This window comes from Lemur catta, chromosome 15, assembly GCF_020740605.2.
Source record: "Lemur catta isolate mLemCat1 chromosome 15, mLemCat1.pri, whole genome shotgun sequence".
Classification (NCBI taxonomy): Eukaryota; Metazoa; Chordata; class Mammalia; order Primates; family Lemuridae; genus Lemur; species Lemur catta.
The window spans coordinates 10,060,837-10,076,585 of NC_059142.1; the positions used below are offsets into that span (position 1 = coordinate 10,060,837).

The following is a 15,749-nucleotide window of genomic DNA, read 5'->3' on the forward strand; positions in this document are numbered from 1 at the left end:
CTTGTGCATAAATGCAGAGCCGTTGGCGTGGGCCTCCTTGGACAGCACCAGCAAAACACCAGGTGGAAGCACACAGAAGAAACATTCCTGAAACTCCGCAGGGACAATCCCAAGGACTCCTCCCTTGGTGTTGGAAAATTAAAAACTCAGGAGGAGTCAGAGGAGCCAGCCCTCAGAGCCCCTTTCCTTAAGACCTTTCTGAATCAAAGCAAGACATAAATAAACAAATTAATTTAAAGCCACAGAGCTAGTCATAAAGAGAAAAAAAGAATCAGACAAATTTTGGAGTCATGGAAACATAAATATAAAACATGGAGAGTTGGAATCAATGAGAAAATAGGCCCACCACCACCTGAGGAAGGTTCCAGGGAAGAACCCCACCCCCACTCCAACCAGGTCACAATGGCTGGAGCTCTGAGGGGCCCAGGCCCCTGGAGCCAGGAGGAGAGGAGGAAGTCCAAGGAAAGATGGTGAGTGTTGGGGCCAGGGTGGGCATAGGGCAACACTCCCTTCCTGTAGCTCCTGGCTGCTCCCCTTCCCCTCCTCCCATAAAACTTCCCAGCTACCCTAGAGACACTCACAAATGAAATTCATCATGTTGTACCCAGATGTCGCTAGAACCTGTGACATCACACAGACACACAGCATCTGAGGCCACCTGCCCTTCCTCAAACCAACAGAGCATCCCTGGGTCCTTTTTCTCCTCCCAGGAACAACTTACCCAGAGAAATATGATGCTTCAGGACTGCTCACTCCCTGCTTCCTGCTTTAGATGCTCCAGGCCCACATTGTACCACCTCATCCATCTTTCAAGCCCTTTCTAGCTCCTAAGAGCTCCTCAGCAAGACAGCCTGCCCCTCTTCTGTCCCACAGGGTCCTGGACCCCCAGCCTGGCATTGCCCTGCCCTAGGCTCCCCAGGCTGTGGCTGCCTTCATGCCCGAGCTCCTTTCTCCCTAACAGGCTGGCAGTCACCCCTACTTCAACCTGCCCGACTTCACCCAGCCATCGCCGCCCTCCACTCCGCCCAGCCTCCCCTCGCACCAGCGCTACTGCCGGCCTTCCGATGCCACCAAGGGCCTGCTCGTGGCCCTGCTGGGTGGGGGCCTGCCCGCTGGCTTCGTGGGCCCCTTCTCCCGTATGGCTTACCAGGCTTCCCACTTGCCCTCACTGGAGCTGCTCATCTGCCGATGCCTCTTTCATCTCCCCATTGCCCTGCTACTTAAACTGCGTCGTGACCCACTGTTGGGACCTCCTGATGTCCGAGGCCGGGCCTTCCTCCACGCCCTGCTCAACGTCCTCAGCATTGGATGTGCCTACAGTGCCGTTCAGGTGGTGCCTGCTGGCAACGCTGCCACAGTTCGCAAAGGCTCTTCCACTGTTTGCTCTGCTCTCCTTGCCCTCTGCCTTGAGAGCCAGGGTCTCAGCGGCTACGACTGGTGTGGACTGTTGGGCAGCACCCTGGGACTAATCATCATTGTGGGACCTGGACTAGGGACACTGCAGGAGGGGACCACGGGCCTCTACACTGCTCTGGGCTATGTGCTGGCTTTCCTGGGAGGCCTGGCACTGTCGCTGGGGCTTCTGGTCTATCGTTCCCTGCACTTCCCCTCCTGCCTGCCGACAGTGGCCTTCCTATTTGGCTTGGTGGGACTGCTGGGTTCTGTGCCAGGCCTTTTTGTGCTGCAGACCCCTGTGCTACCTAACGACCCTCTGAGTTGGAGTTGTGTGGGGGCAGTGAGCATCCTTGCCTTGGTCTCCTTTGCATGTGTGAGCTATGCAGTCACCAAGGCCCACCCTGCCCTGGTGTGTGCTGTCCTGCACTCTGAGGTGGTGGTGGCCCTGATGCTGCAGTATTATGTGCTCTATGAGACTGTGGCACCTTCTGACATCATGGGGGCAGGGGTTGTGTTGGGCAGCATTGCCATCATCACGGCCCAGAACCTCAGCTGTGAGAAGGAAGGGCAGGTGGAGGAGTGACATGGAACTTGAGAGCCAGGGGGTTGGGGGGGCAGGGGTAAATAGACTGAAATACAAACATGGGCAAATCAGTGACTGGAAAAGAACTGGTGTGGGAGAGGGACACCTCTTGGAATCAAGAGTGACTTGGGGAGATGGTGGAGAGAGGGAGTACATGGAAGACCTGGAAACAAGCCTGGGGACCAAGGGATGTAGAGTCTAGGCCAGGTCCTAGGAACCAGGACTTAACTAAAGGATAAAGTCTGAGGACCAGATTCAAGGGGCTGAGGCAGGCAGACTGTGGGCCATGGGGAGGACTTCCCTCAGCAGCAGAGAGAAGAGCATTGGGGCTGGAGTGTTCCCTGGGTGTTAGGGCAAAGACAGAGCAAGCAGCTGCACTGGGGGAGGGGATTCCTGCTAGGCCACGGTTTCCTTTCCTCGTGGTTGTGCCCCACCTTGGGGTGGTAATGTGACATTGACACCAAACAAGGATTACTCTGAATGTGGCTGTGCAGTGGTGTCATCTCTGCTTTGGAGGGAGAGTGGAAGTTCTACAGTTGCTCTTATTGGAGAATCCCTTGGGATCCCCGCCCCCCATCTTATTTCTGAAATATTCTAGAAGGTGGAAGATTTCCTAATGTTCAGATTCCTTGACCCCAAATCCCCCAGGACTTTCGTGTCCCGCCCCATGGCTAATCTGCTTTTCCCGGATTGTCGCGGTCCCGTGATCTCTCCCGGACAGTGACCAGCCTCCTTCGGGAGCAGGCCTCCGAGCTGAGGCCTATCCGAGCGGCTCAGGCCGGAGATCCAGGACTAAGACTTGGTATAGCACTCCCTGAGAGGCCCAGAGGTGCCCACTCATCTCTGGAGGCCGCTTGACAAATATCGGTTACTTCCGGACAAGCAACTGGCCTCGCCATCTTGATCTGCTCATGTATATTCAGCGCGAGACTGCATATTCATGACCAAGGACGGCCCCTGCACTCCCCCAGGCACCCACTCGGGAGCACCCAACCGGACCCGCCTCCATTACCGATTCGCAGAACAGACCATTTTCCAAATTGGGGGGGGTGTTTTAATGAGAGACTTCCGCTGAAGATGAAACCGTGCTCCAAACTAGAATAAAAGCGGCCTAATTTTACCCCTTGGTCCTTCAGATCTTAAACCTCAGCACAGGAGGGAGCAGCGAGGGGAGGCGGCGGGATTTAAAAAATCCCCCCTCCCCGTCATTCTAACGGCCGCCCAACCACAGAGCCGCGAAGGGAGGATCAACGACTCGAGCGCGCGCCCCGTGCGGCCCGGCGCAGGCGGCCCCGTAGCGCAAGGGAGGGCGGGAAAGGAAGGGGCGGGGCTGCAGAGGCGAATCTATAAAAGGTGTCATCCGGCGAGTTCGCTCCTCAGAAGCGCCGAGAGCGCGGCCGGGACGGTTGGAGAAGAAGGCGGCTCCCGGAAGGGGGAGAGACAAACTGCCGTAACCTCTGCCGTTCAGGAGCCCGGTTACTTATTTATTCGTTACCCTCTTTCTTCTTCCTCCCCCCAGAACCTTTTCCTTCCCCTCTTTTTTTTTCCTTTTTGCGAGCCGAAAAAATCTCCGGAAAGGGAGAGAAGAGCTCCTTTCGTTCCTTTTTATTTCCCCGCCTCCTTCCCTCCCCCACCTTCCCCCTCCTCGGTCTTTTTCCTCTCAACTCGGGGAGGTCCTTCCCGGCGGCCGCCCCGACGGGGTCTGAGCACCTAGGCGGAGGCGGCGCAGGCTTTTTGTAGTGAGGTTTGCGCCTGCGCAACGCGCCTGCCTCCGCGATGCACGGGGGTGGCCCCCCCTCCGGGGACAGCGCATGCCCGCTGCGCACCATCAAGAGAGTGCAGTTCGGAGTCCTTAGTCCGGATGAACTGGTAAGCTGCTCTGCCCTCCCCTCCCCCTCCCTCCTGCGCCTGCGGGCGGGGCTGGACGGTGGCCGCGGAAACTTGGCAGTTCCCGCTGTCTGCTGGTGACGGGCTGGAAGCGTGGCTTAGCAGCCATGCAGGGTCCAGCCTCAGGCCTCCCGGAGTTAGATTTTGCATGGATTTGAGCAAATTTAGTGTCAGAGATGGGGGCCTGGCTGGAATGTGCGGAGAAAGAGAGGGGTGACTGATTCCGCGCTCCAAAGTTACTGGTGTTGAACGAGATCAGATGGATCCTAGGGAGTGTTTGCAAGTTTGGATAGGAAGCCAAACCCCAGATTTTCCCCTCCCCTTCTACACATATTAATCGAACACCTGCTATGTGATAGCCACAACAGACTCTGGGGATACAGAGCTGAACACGACAGACAAGGACCCTGACTTACAGAGCACTTTCTGTGGAAAAAGGCAGGGGAGACAGACAATAAACATGAATAAATGAGTCAACAAGATAATTCAGTTAATGGCAAGTGCTTGGAATATAGTGTAGCGGGGTAATGCCGGGAGAGTCTCTGAGGTGGCGCTGCTTTGGGTGGGGTGGTGTCAGGGTCTGGGAAGGCCTGTCCGTGGAGGTGACATTACCTGAACGATAAAAAGCAGCCCGTCATCTAGACCAGAGATTCTAGGGCAAGAGCTTTTCAGACAGAGGGAACAGTAAGGGCAAAGGGTATGAGGGAGAAATGAACTTGGGCTGTTCTAGAGGCTGAAAGGTGGCCACTGTGACTGGAGTTTAGTGGGCGAGGAGAGTGTTACAGAAACAGGCTGGAGAAGCATGGGATATTGTTAATCATGGTAAGGAGTTAGGATTTAATTCTGTTTCCTGTAGGAAGTCATTGATCAATTAAAAGCAGGAGAATGACATCAAGTTTACAGTAAAACAAAACAAAACACTGCTGTGGTAGCTCTGTGAAGAACTGATGGCAGGGAAGGGTAAGAATGGAAGCAGGAGAGGCCAGAGAGAGGATAGTCCTGGGGGAGAGCTGCTAGTGACTTGGACTTCTTCCTTTATGGAGCTAAGTAGAGGAAGCTAGTTGGCTGGAGAGAATGGAGTTAAGTGGCTCTATTTGTGGATAATTTTGCTGGTGGAGAGGGTTCAGCTATGTCAGGAGTCAGAACATCCTGACTTCACCTATACCACAGAATGAATTCCAGATGAAGTTAAGATTTAAATCTTTAAAACCCCCCTAAAGGGCCCAAAGTGTGAGCCGAGACAGGAGGATTGCTTGAGGTCAGGAGTTTGAGACCAGCCTGAGCAAGAGTGAGACTCTGTCTCCACAAAAATAGAAAAAGTAGTCAGGTATGGTGGCTCATGCCTGTAGTCCCAGCTACTTGGGAGGCCAAGGCAGGAAAATTGCTTGAGCCCAGGAGTTTGAGGTTGCAGTGAGCTATGATGATGCCACTGCACTCTGGCCTAGGCAACGGAGTGAGACCCTGTCTCAAAAAAAAAAAGAAAGAAAGAAAGAAAAAGAAACAAAAAAACCCATAAAGCACAAAAAGTGAAGGCTTTTGGGAGCTGTTACCAGGGGCAAAAATCCTTAATAGGAATGACTTAACTATAGGTAAATTTTAAACGGTGCCTAAAATGAGCCAAGTAGTATAAATACAAGGAAGAACAAGGCAGATTTCACTAGAAGAAAATTAGGACTACTTCTGTTTATTAGAGGCACCATGGGCAAAGCCAAAAAACAGACTGGAAAACAATATTTGCAATGTGGTGGACAAATTTAGATTTCTTAATATACAAGGAACGCTCACAAATCAGTAGGGAAAGTACATATCTACTGAAAAAATGGATAAAGGATATGACTAAGCAGTTCACAGAAGTAGTACAAATGGCCAATAAAAAAGTTGGTTTACTAATAAAAATGTGCAAATTAAAATTGTTTTCCTTATCTGATTTTTCCCTGCTGGCAAAAATACTGGGATATGGGCATGCTTATACGTTGTTGGTAGAAAGATAAATTGGTATACTGTTTTTGGAGGCTAGTCTGACAATTTTATCTACTGTTTAATATGTATATCCCTTAACCCAGCAATACCATTTATAAAAATTCATCCTTAAATAAAAAAATCTTAATTTCTTCCCTCAATCATGCCTCTGTTCCAGTCTTGAATGGTTCCAAAAATAATTTCTCCATTTATTCAGTTACTCAGCTGAAAACCTAAAAGCCATCTTTGATTCTCTTTCTCACAATCTCCACTTAGTCCATCTGCCAGAATGTCAGTTCTGCCTTTGGAAGTAAGTCTAGAATCCAGCCATTGATTGATTGATTGAGACAGGGTCCTGCTCTTGCAGTGGCATGATCATGGCTCACTGCAACCTCAAACTCCCGGGCTCAAGCGATCCTCCTGCCTCAGCCTCCCGAGTGGCTGGGACTACAGGTGTGCACCAGCACATCCAGCTAATTTTTCTTTTTTGTAGAGATGGAGTCTCACTATGTTGCCCAGGCAGGTCTTGAACTTCTGGCCTCAAGCAGTGCCCCTCTCCCCCTTGGCTTCCCAAAGTGCTGGGATTATAGGTGTGAGCCACTGTGCCCGTCTGGAATCCAGCCATTTATGACCATCCCCACCACTGTGTGCCCCTATATTCTGCCTCACTATCATCTTTCCTGTGCAACTAGGGGCCAGAGCAACTGCAGTAGTTGCTGTGGCCCCTAGTTGGTCCTCCTACAGTTTGCAGAACAGCTAGAATAAACTAGAGAGGTATTTTCATCTGCATGGTATTCTCTCCAGAGGATTCAAACTCCTTACTTTGGCCTAAAAAGTCTTGTATCATCTGGCCCCTGCTTGCCTCTCCTCATTGCCGGTCTCCTCTTCGCTATTCTGTAACTGCATTGACTGTTTGCTCCTCTAACACTGCAAGCTTATTCCTGCTTCAAGGACTTTGTTATTCACTGTTCCTGCTGCTGGGAACAACGTTGCCCAAACCTCTGCATGCCTATTCCTTTATGTCAGTATGTTCTCTGTTGAGATATCATATCTATAGGAGCTCTTCCCTGACCACCCCCCTTACATTCTCTAACTCCTGTCCTCTACTATATTTTCCTCCACAGCCTGTCACTCCTGAAAGAATTAGGTTTTTTGTTTCTTGCTTCCTGGATAGAATGTAAATTTCATGAGGGACCTTGTCTGTGTTGTTCACCTTTGTTCTCTCAGTATCTCATATAGTGCCTGCCACATAATAGGCGAGTCATAAAAATTAGTTGAATAAATAAGTGAATGGAATAATTTGACAGATATGCAAAAATACATGTAGAAGGATTTTTTTGGCAACATTGTTTGAAAATGACAATTATAAACACCTACATATTTGCTAACAGGAACCCTATTGAATAACTCAGGGTGTCTTCTTACAACAGAACCAGACTGTCCCAATAGGTTAAATCTGCTGTTCCCAAACTCTGCTGATTCACCTAAGCAAACTCACAGAGGCATAGTGAGATATTTTAAAATTTCTTTCTTTTTTTTTTTTTTTTTTTTTTTTGAAGGACTGATGCTCTTTCAAGATATTTTAAAATTTTAAGACAATCACAGGAGCATTTGTCAGATGTTCCAGGTAGTTCAATTTCAACATTAGGTGGCGCTAAATCCCTTCCCATGACGTCATATCTTTGTAAAGCTGGATTTTTAGCAGTTGCTAGGTACTGGCAAAAATCAGTTGGTGCAAGAAATTAGATTGATGCTGTCCATTCTGATTCCAACGTTCCAGAAGTTGTGCAGTGCCTGACAGGTGTGAGTTAGTAAGTAATTATGGTTGAGAAAGAAATAAAAATATTTTTATTTTAATATATTAAAATAGTTTTTTCAATTTATGTTATTTTTTCAAATGGCTAGGAAGTTGCTAGGACATAAGTACTTAAGTTGTTTGGATCTAGGTACTTAATAAGTGGCTCTCCTTCGGCTTAGGGAGTGCTGTGAAAGTTACTGAGACAGTAAGGGCACTGTAAACTGATAATGTTAAGGAATCTCTGGGTAAATGAAAAACTCCCTGAGCAGTTTGCAGAATGAGGCCCTATTTATGTTAAAATGGGAACATATCTGCATTTTTAAAAAGTATGGAACACTGTTGAGAAAACATTACAGGGGTTATCTCGGGGGTGTAGGATTACAGGGGACTGTGATAGTGCTGTGCATGGCTTGCAGTGTATATATAGTGCTTCTGTATTTTGCTGGTCTAACAGATGGTTTGACTTTCGGTAGGAGGGTGGGGGAGTAGGGGTCTGCTTGTTGTGAAACCGGTGGTATTGAGGCTAGAATGTTTTCTGGAAGTTTGGGGGAGGGTGTATGGAGGTAAAGAGGACTCTGAGTTGGCTTTGAGATAGAGCGGTTGTCTTTACTGTCATAAGATGGATTTGAATGTTGCCATGTGCCAGGAAGGAAGCAAGGAGGGTTGGTGCTAGGGCTTTATACAAAGTAACACACAGTTGGCGAATGGGGGGCTTGATTTCATTTGCAGGGGTTGACCCCTGTTCATTAAAAACAGCTGTCTGCCATCGACTGCATAACATTCTCTTTATACCCTAACTTATTCAGAGAAGGATTTAAAGCAGTAATATACTCTTTTAGGAAGAGTTGATGAGTCAGAAGATTATCCTTCAAATTACGTATAATTTAGTGAGGGATTTCCTATATATGCAGCAAATATTTACTGAGCCCCTACCATGTGCTGGTTACCGTGCTAGGTGCTGAGGATATAAAGATAAATAAAACATGATCCTTGTCCTCAAGGATTAGTCTGATGGGAGAGACAGATGTGTAACCAAGTAATTAAAGTTGGACTGAGAACCTCGATGGGGTGTGGATAAGGCTAGGAAGAGTTACCAAAGACTTTACAAGGAAGTTACATCTGAACTGGCTCTTAAAGAATGAATAGAAGTTTACTCCAAAGGGGACACGTGAAGCAATAGGAATTTTGAGAAACCTGTTGTATATGGAACACAAGTATGGGGAGGGTGGGAGAATGTGGTACCAAATAAAGCTGTAAAAGTGAGTTGAAGCGAAATTGTAAGGACCCTGTCTGCTTTGCTGAAGGCAGATGAAAGAAAGTATTTACTGAGATTCTATGGCAGGCCTTTTGTTCTGTGACCTCAAGGGCAATACCTGAAAGAGAACACAGCCAGAACACTGGCCAACCCCTCAGGAGTCTAACCTTTATCCTACAGAGAGTGAGAACCAGTGTTTGTTTGAAGAGTTGGGTGCTAAAGTAGTTCATGCATGATCCAAAAATGACAATTTGTTAACCTATGGTGGAGAGGTAGTTCTTCTCATTAAGCAGGACATTCATGCCTGTTGTCCAGGACACCCCCTGGCCCAGTTTCAGAATGCCTGGAAGCAGAATTAGTCATTAGAAGGGTGGTTGGCTTGGGGAGCATGGACTTTGAGCAGAGAGAGTTGAAAAGTTTTGAGTGTGATTTCCCTTAGGCCCCTCTGCAGTGTCTGTTCTGGCAGCCAGATTCATGCCAGCTTCTGCTTTTTTGTGTTTCTTTCAGGGTGAGCAAATCCCCTTCTCATGTTTTCCATAGGATGCAATGCAGCTGATGAGGTCCCAGCTTTGTGAATTTAGTCACACACCAGGTCTGTCTGCCTGAGATTTCATCAGGTCATCTTTTTTTTTTTTTTGAGACAGAGTCTCACTCTGTTGCCCAGGCTAGAGTGCCATGGCATCAGCCTAGCTCACAGCAACCTCAAACTCCTGGGCTCAAGCAATCCTTCTGCCTCAGCCTCCCGAGTAGCTGGGACTACAGGCATGCGCCACCATGCCCGGCTAATTTTTTCTATATATATATATTTTTAGCTAGCCATATAGTTTCTATTTTTAGTAGAGACGGGGTCTCGCTCTTGCTGTGGCTGGTCTCAAACTCCTCAGCTCAAACAATCCGCCCGCCGCGGCCTCCCAAGTGCTAGGATTACAGGCTTGAGCCACCGCGCCCGGCCTTCATCAGGTCATCTTGATGAGAGTTTTGGATGTTCAAAACCTCTTCAGCCTTGCATCTGTAGACCGTTTTCGTTTCTACACAGCAGTGGCTAATCAAATCTATGAGGGGATTACTGGTTTGACTGTCCTGGGTTCACCTCTCATTTTTCAGGTTCTTTGAGGGCACCTCCCTGCAGTGGAGGGTCCTAAGCAGTGTGGTTCAGTTAAACATTTGCTGAGAGCCTGCCGTATGTCACGCAAGCACATGGGATTCAGGATAATCAAGGGATGCTGCCTGCCTGAGAGATGCTTATAATCTGTAGGGAAGACAGACCCCAGTAGATGATTGCATTGTAGTGCTGGATGTGCAGTGAAAGAGGGGCTATGCGTTCTACTAAGTGAAGTAGCCCAAGAATGGAAAAATAAGCAGTACATGCACTCACCATCAAATTGGTTTTAACTGATCAACACCTAAGTGCACATATAGTAATAACATTCATCGGGTGTTGGGCAGATGGGAGGGGGGAGGAGGGGATAGGTATATACATACATGAGTACGATGTGAACCCTCTGGGGGATGGACACTCTTTAAGCTCTGACTGGGTGGGGTGCAAGGGCAATATACATAACCTAAACATTTGTACCCCCATAATATGCTGAAATAAAAAAAAAAGAAAGAAAGAGGGGCTATGGAAGTATAGCAGAGGGGCCCGCATTCATCTTGGGGAGGCTGTAGAAAGGCTTCCTGGAGGAAGCAGTGCCTGAGCTGAGTCATGAAATAGGAGTTTGTCCAGTGGGGACGGGCATGTAGAAAACCCTGGAGGAATGCAGCATGTGTTGTGCCTGGTGATAGGGGACCCCAGGGGATTCTGTTACTGAAGAGTAAACCGGAAGGTGTGGAGCTTCAGGGAAATGAAGGTGGGAACGGCATAAAATCCTTTTGGTTAGCTGTCCTACTGAGTTTAGATGTCATTCTGAGGAAAAGAGGGGATGAATGATTAGATTTCCATTTTAGAATAAGCACCCTGATTGTGGTATGGATGGATTGGAGAGGGACAGGTTGGTGACCCATGAGAACACTCTGATGGAGACTAGAAAGGAACGGCCTGAAGGGGGTGGAGAAGAGAGACAAGATTCAAGAAATACTTAGGAGGTAAAAATGACCAGTACTTGTGAGTGATTGGATAATGATAGTGGTCATTATTGAGCACCTGTTATTTCTGGGGCTTAGTGGGCTAATCAAGTCCTTTAATGGTTACATAGTTCATAAGTGACAGAGCCAGAATTCTAAACCAGGGGTCCCTGACAGCAAAGTCCATGCTCTTTCAGTGTTTTATGCCTGAGGGTAGGAAGGGTGAGTATAGGTTTCTGAATTGAGTGCCATACCTGGGTTGGTGATGAAGGAAAAGGAGAGATTTTTATGGAGAAAGGAATTTGATTTTAGACAGGTTGTGTTTGATTTATTGGTGGGATGTCTGCAGGGCGTTGACTAGATAGTTAATTATGTTCATCCAAAGTCCAGAAGAAAGGTGAGGCCTGGAGGTATAGATTTGGGAGTCATTAGTATCAGATATTGCAGATGACCTCAGTAGAGTGAGTCACGATTTTTTTGGGAAGTTATGTTTATACTACTATTCTGTTGTCTGTTAGGTATGCAATAGCATTATGTGTTTAAAAAAAAAGTGTACATACCTTAATTGAAAAATACTTTATTGCAGCTGGGTACGATGGCTCACACTTGTAATCCTAGCACTCTAGGACTCTAGAAAAAATTAGCTGGATGTGGTGGTGCCCATCTGTAGGCCCAGCTACTCGGGAGGCTGAGGCAGGAGTATCGCTTGAGGCCAGGAATTTGAGGTTGCAGTGAGCTATGATGATGCCACTGCACTCTACCGGGGGTGACAGAGTGAGATTCAGTCTCAAAAAAAAAAAAACAAACAACAAAACTTTATTGCTAAAAAATGCTAACCATCATCTGGGCCTTCAGCAAGGCATAATCTTTTTGCTGATAGGGAGGGTCTTGCCTCAATGTTGAGGTCTGAAGATTGGAGTGGCAATTTCTTTTTTCTTCTTCTTCTTCTTTTTTTTTTTTTTTTTTTTTTGAGACAGAGTCTCACTCTGTTGCCTGGGCTAGAGTGCTGTGGCGTCAGCCTAGCTCACAGCAACCTCAAACTCCTGGGCTCAAGCAATCCTTCTGCCTCAGCCTCCCGAGTAGCTGGGACTACAGGCATGCACCACCATGCCTGGCTAATTTTTTCTATATATTTTTAGTTATCCAGCTAATTTATTTCTATTTTTAGTAGAGATGGGGTCTTGCTCTTATTCAGGCTGGTCATGAACTCCTGACCTCGAGCAATCCTCCCAGACTGCTAGGATTACAGGCGTGAGCCACTGCGCCCAGCCGATTTCTTAAAATAAGTTCACTGCCGTGATTGACTCTTCCTTTCACGAACAATTTCTCTGTAGCATTCAGTACTGTTTGCTGATTTTTTACCCACCGTAGAACTTCTTTCAAAATTGGAGTTTGGGCCAGGTGCGGTGGCTCACGCGGTAATCTTAGCAGTCTGGGAGGCCAAGGCGGGAGGATTGCTCCAGCTCCGGAGTTCGAGACCAGCCTGAGCAAGAGCGAGACCCTGTCTCTACTAAAAATAGAAAGAAATTAGCTGGACAACGAAAAATATATATAGAAAAAGTTATCGGTGGCGCATGCCTGTAGTCCCAGCTACTCGGGAGGCTGAGGCAGGATTGCTTAAGCCCAGGAGTTTGAGGTTGCTGTGAGCTAGGCTGATGCCATGGCACTCTAGCCTGGGCAACAGAGCAAGACTCTGTGTTTAAAAAAAAAAAAATTAAATTTGAGTCTGTCCTCTCAAACTCTGCCACTGCTTTATCAACTAATTTTATGTAATATTCTAAATCCTTTGTTGTCATTTCAACAATGTTCACAGCATCTTCACTAGGATTAGATGCCACCTCAGGAAACCGCTGTCTTTGCTCACCTGTAAGAAGCAACTTCTTATCCGTTTATTTTTTCATGAGATTGCAGCAATTCAGTCATATTTTCAAGCTCCACTTCTAATAACACTTTCCACCCCATCTGCAGTTAGTTCCTCCACCTTGAACCCTTCAAAGTTATCTGTGAGGGTTGGTATCAACTTCTTCCAAACTCTTGTTAATGTTGACATTTTGACCTCCTCCCAGGAATCATGAATGTTCTTAATGGCATCTAGAATGTTGAATCCTTTCCAGAAGGTTTCAATTTACTTTTCGCAGATCCATCAGAGAAATCACTGTCTATGGCATCTATAGCCTTACAAAATGTATTTCTTAAATAATAGTACTTGCCAATCTTAGTGGCTCACACCTGTAATCCTAGCACTTTGAGAGGCTGAGTCAGGAGGATTGCTTAAGGCCAGGAGTTTGAGAGCAGCCTGAGCAAGAGTGAGACCTCATCACTACAAAAAAATAGAAGAATTACCTGGGCATGGTGGCGCATGCCTGTAGTCCCAGCTGCTCAGGAAGCTCAGGCAGGAGAATTGCTCGAGTCCAGGAGTTTGAGGTTGTAGTGAGCTATGATGATGGCACTGCACTCGGGTCAGTGGAGACCCTGTCTCCAAAAAAGAAAAAAGAAAAATCAAAAATACTTGAAAATCAAAATTACTCATTGATCCATGGGCTCCAGAATGGATGTTGTGTTAGCAGGCATAAAAACAACATCAATCTCCTTATGTATCTCTTGGGTGACTAGGTGCATTGTCAGTGAGCAGTAATATTTTGGATGGAATCATTTCTGAGCAGTTGGTCAGACAGTGGGCTTAAAATATTTAATAAACCATGCTGTAAACAGATGTGCTGTCATCCAGGATTTGTTGTTCCTTTTATAGAGTACAGGCAGAGTAGATTTGGCATAATTCTTAAGGGTTGTAGGGTGAATGGTAAATGAACATTGGCTTCACCTTAAAATCACTAGCTGCATTAGTCCCTAATGAGAATCAGCCTATCCTTTGAGGCTTTTGAAGCCAAGCGTTGACTTCTCCTATCTATGAAAGTTCTAGATGGCATCTTTCCAGTAGAAGATGTTTCATCTACATTGAAAATCTGTTGTTGGCCGGGCGCGGTGGCTCACGCCTGTAATCCTAGCACTCTGGGAGGCCAAGGCGGGCGGATTGTTTGTTTGAGGTCAGGAGTTCGAGACCAGCCTGAGCAAGAGCGAGACCCCATCTCTACTAAAAATAGAAAGAAATTATATGGACAGCTAAAAATATACATAGAAAAATGAGCCGGGCACGGTGGTGCATGCCTGTAGTCCCAGCCACTCGGGAGGCTGAGGCAGGAGGATCGCTTAAGCCCAGGAGTTTGAGGTTGCTGTGTGCTAGGCTCACGCCATGGCACTCTAGCCTGGGCAACAGAGTGAGACTCTGTGTCAAAAAAAAAAAAAAGAAAGAAAAGAAAATCTGTTGTTTAGTGTAGCCACCTTTGTCAATGACCTTAGCTAGATCTTCGGGGTAACTTGTTGCAACTTCTACATCTGCACTTGCTGCTTCATCTTGCACTTTTATGTTATGGAAACGGCTTCTTTCCTTAGACCTTGTAAACCTTTATCAGGTTCACACTTTTCTACACCTTCCTCACCTCTCAGCTCTCATAGAGTTGAAGAGAGGTATAGGGCCTTGCTCTGGATTAGGCTTTGGCTTTAGGGAATGTGGCTGGTTTGATCTTCTGTACAGCCCATTATATCAGCAGTCAGTCTATTTTGCTATCATTTGTGTGTTCACTGGAATACTTCCTTCAAGAACATTTCCTTTACATTCACAATTTGGCTAAACTGTTTGGCATAAGCTGCCTAGCTTTCAGCCTATCTCTGTTTTTTTTTTTTTTTTGTTGTTGTTGTTGTTGTTTTTGGTAGAGACAGGGTCTTGCTGTGTTACCCAGGCTAGTCTCAAATTCTTGGGCTCAAGTGATCCTCCTACCTTGGCCTCCCAAAGTTCTAGGATTATAGGCATGAGTCACCATGCCTGGCCCTGTCTCTGCTTTTGACATGCTTTCCTCACTAAGCTTAATCATTTCTAGCTCTTGATTTAAAGTAAGAGGCATGCAACTCTTCCTTTCATTTGAGCGCTAGAGGCCATTCTGCGGTTATTAATTGGCCTAATTTCAGTGTTGTTGTTTCTGAGGGAATAGGGAGGCCCAAGGTGAAGAAGAGAGATGGGAACAGCTGGTTGGTGGAGCAGTCAGAACATAAACATTTATCGATTAAGTTAGCTGTCTTATGTGGATGTGGTTCATGGCCCTCTAAAACAATTACAGTAGTAACATTAAAGATCACTGATGACAGTTCACCATAACAGATATTATAATAATAATAATGAAGAAGTTTGAAATATTACAAGAATTACCAGATGTGACACAGAGACCCAAAGTGAGCACGTGCTATTGGAAAAATCGCGCCAATAGATTGACTCAATGCAGGGTTGCCACAAAACTTCAATTTGTAAAAAAATGCAATATCTGTGACATGCAGTAAAGCAAAGGGCAATAAAACGAGTTATTCCTGTATAGTGAAGATTGTGGAACACCATATAGTGTGAGGTGTGGATGGACCCAAACCCTGGGGAACAGCTGTGTTTAAGGAGCAGACCAAGGAAGGCAGAGGGGCCTAGGAGGGAGACAAAGGACGGAGGAAGTGTGGTGTGGAAGCAGAGGGAGCACTTTAAGGCCATGATTCGTCTGAGTGTGTCACTGGCTAAGCAGGAGTGATTTCAGGCATGTGGTGGTAGTGGAAGGAGATATAATATTTAGGGAGATAGTTGTTTGTACTCACTGCAGTTTGCTGATAGAGTGGAAAGAATGCACAGGTGAAACCAACAGACTTGGGTTCAAATCTGGTTCCACCACTTTCTAGTTGTATGATCTTGGGCCTTTCAAGTTTTGTAATCTGCAAAA

At 46.8% G+C, this 15,749-nt stretch overlaps 2 protein-coding genes across 2 annotated transcripts in view; both read left to right on the forward strand.

Moving 5' to 3' along the window:
- The first annotated feature begins 347 nt into the window (after positions 1-347).
- Positions 348-2,463, forward strand: SLC35G6 (solute carrier family 35 member G6). Its single transcript, XM_045570107.1, has 2 exons — positions 348-470; positions 962-2,463. The coding sequence occupies exons 1-2, from the start codon at positions 468-470 to the stop codon at positions 1,976-1,978; spliced, it is 1,020 nt and encodes a 339-aa protein (XP_045426063.1). The 5' UTR covers positions 348-467; the 3' UTR covers positions 1,979-2,463.
- An 890-nt stretch (positions 2,464-3,353) lies between these two features.
- POLR2A (RNA polymerase II subunit A) overlaps positions 3,354-15,749 on the forward strand; it is a 28,899-nt gene continuing 16,503 nt past the window's right edge. Inside the window, exon 1 of the mRNA XM_045570106.1 lies at positions 3,354-3,847. Within this exon, the coding sequence (XP_045426062.1) occupies positions 3,755-3,847 (93 nt within the window). The 5' untranslated portion in view covers positions 3,354-3,754. The remainder of the gene's footprint in view (positions 3,848-15,749) is intronic.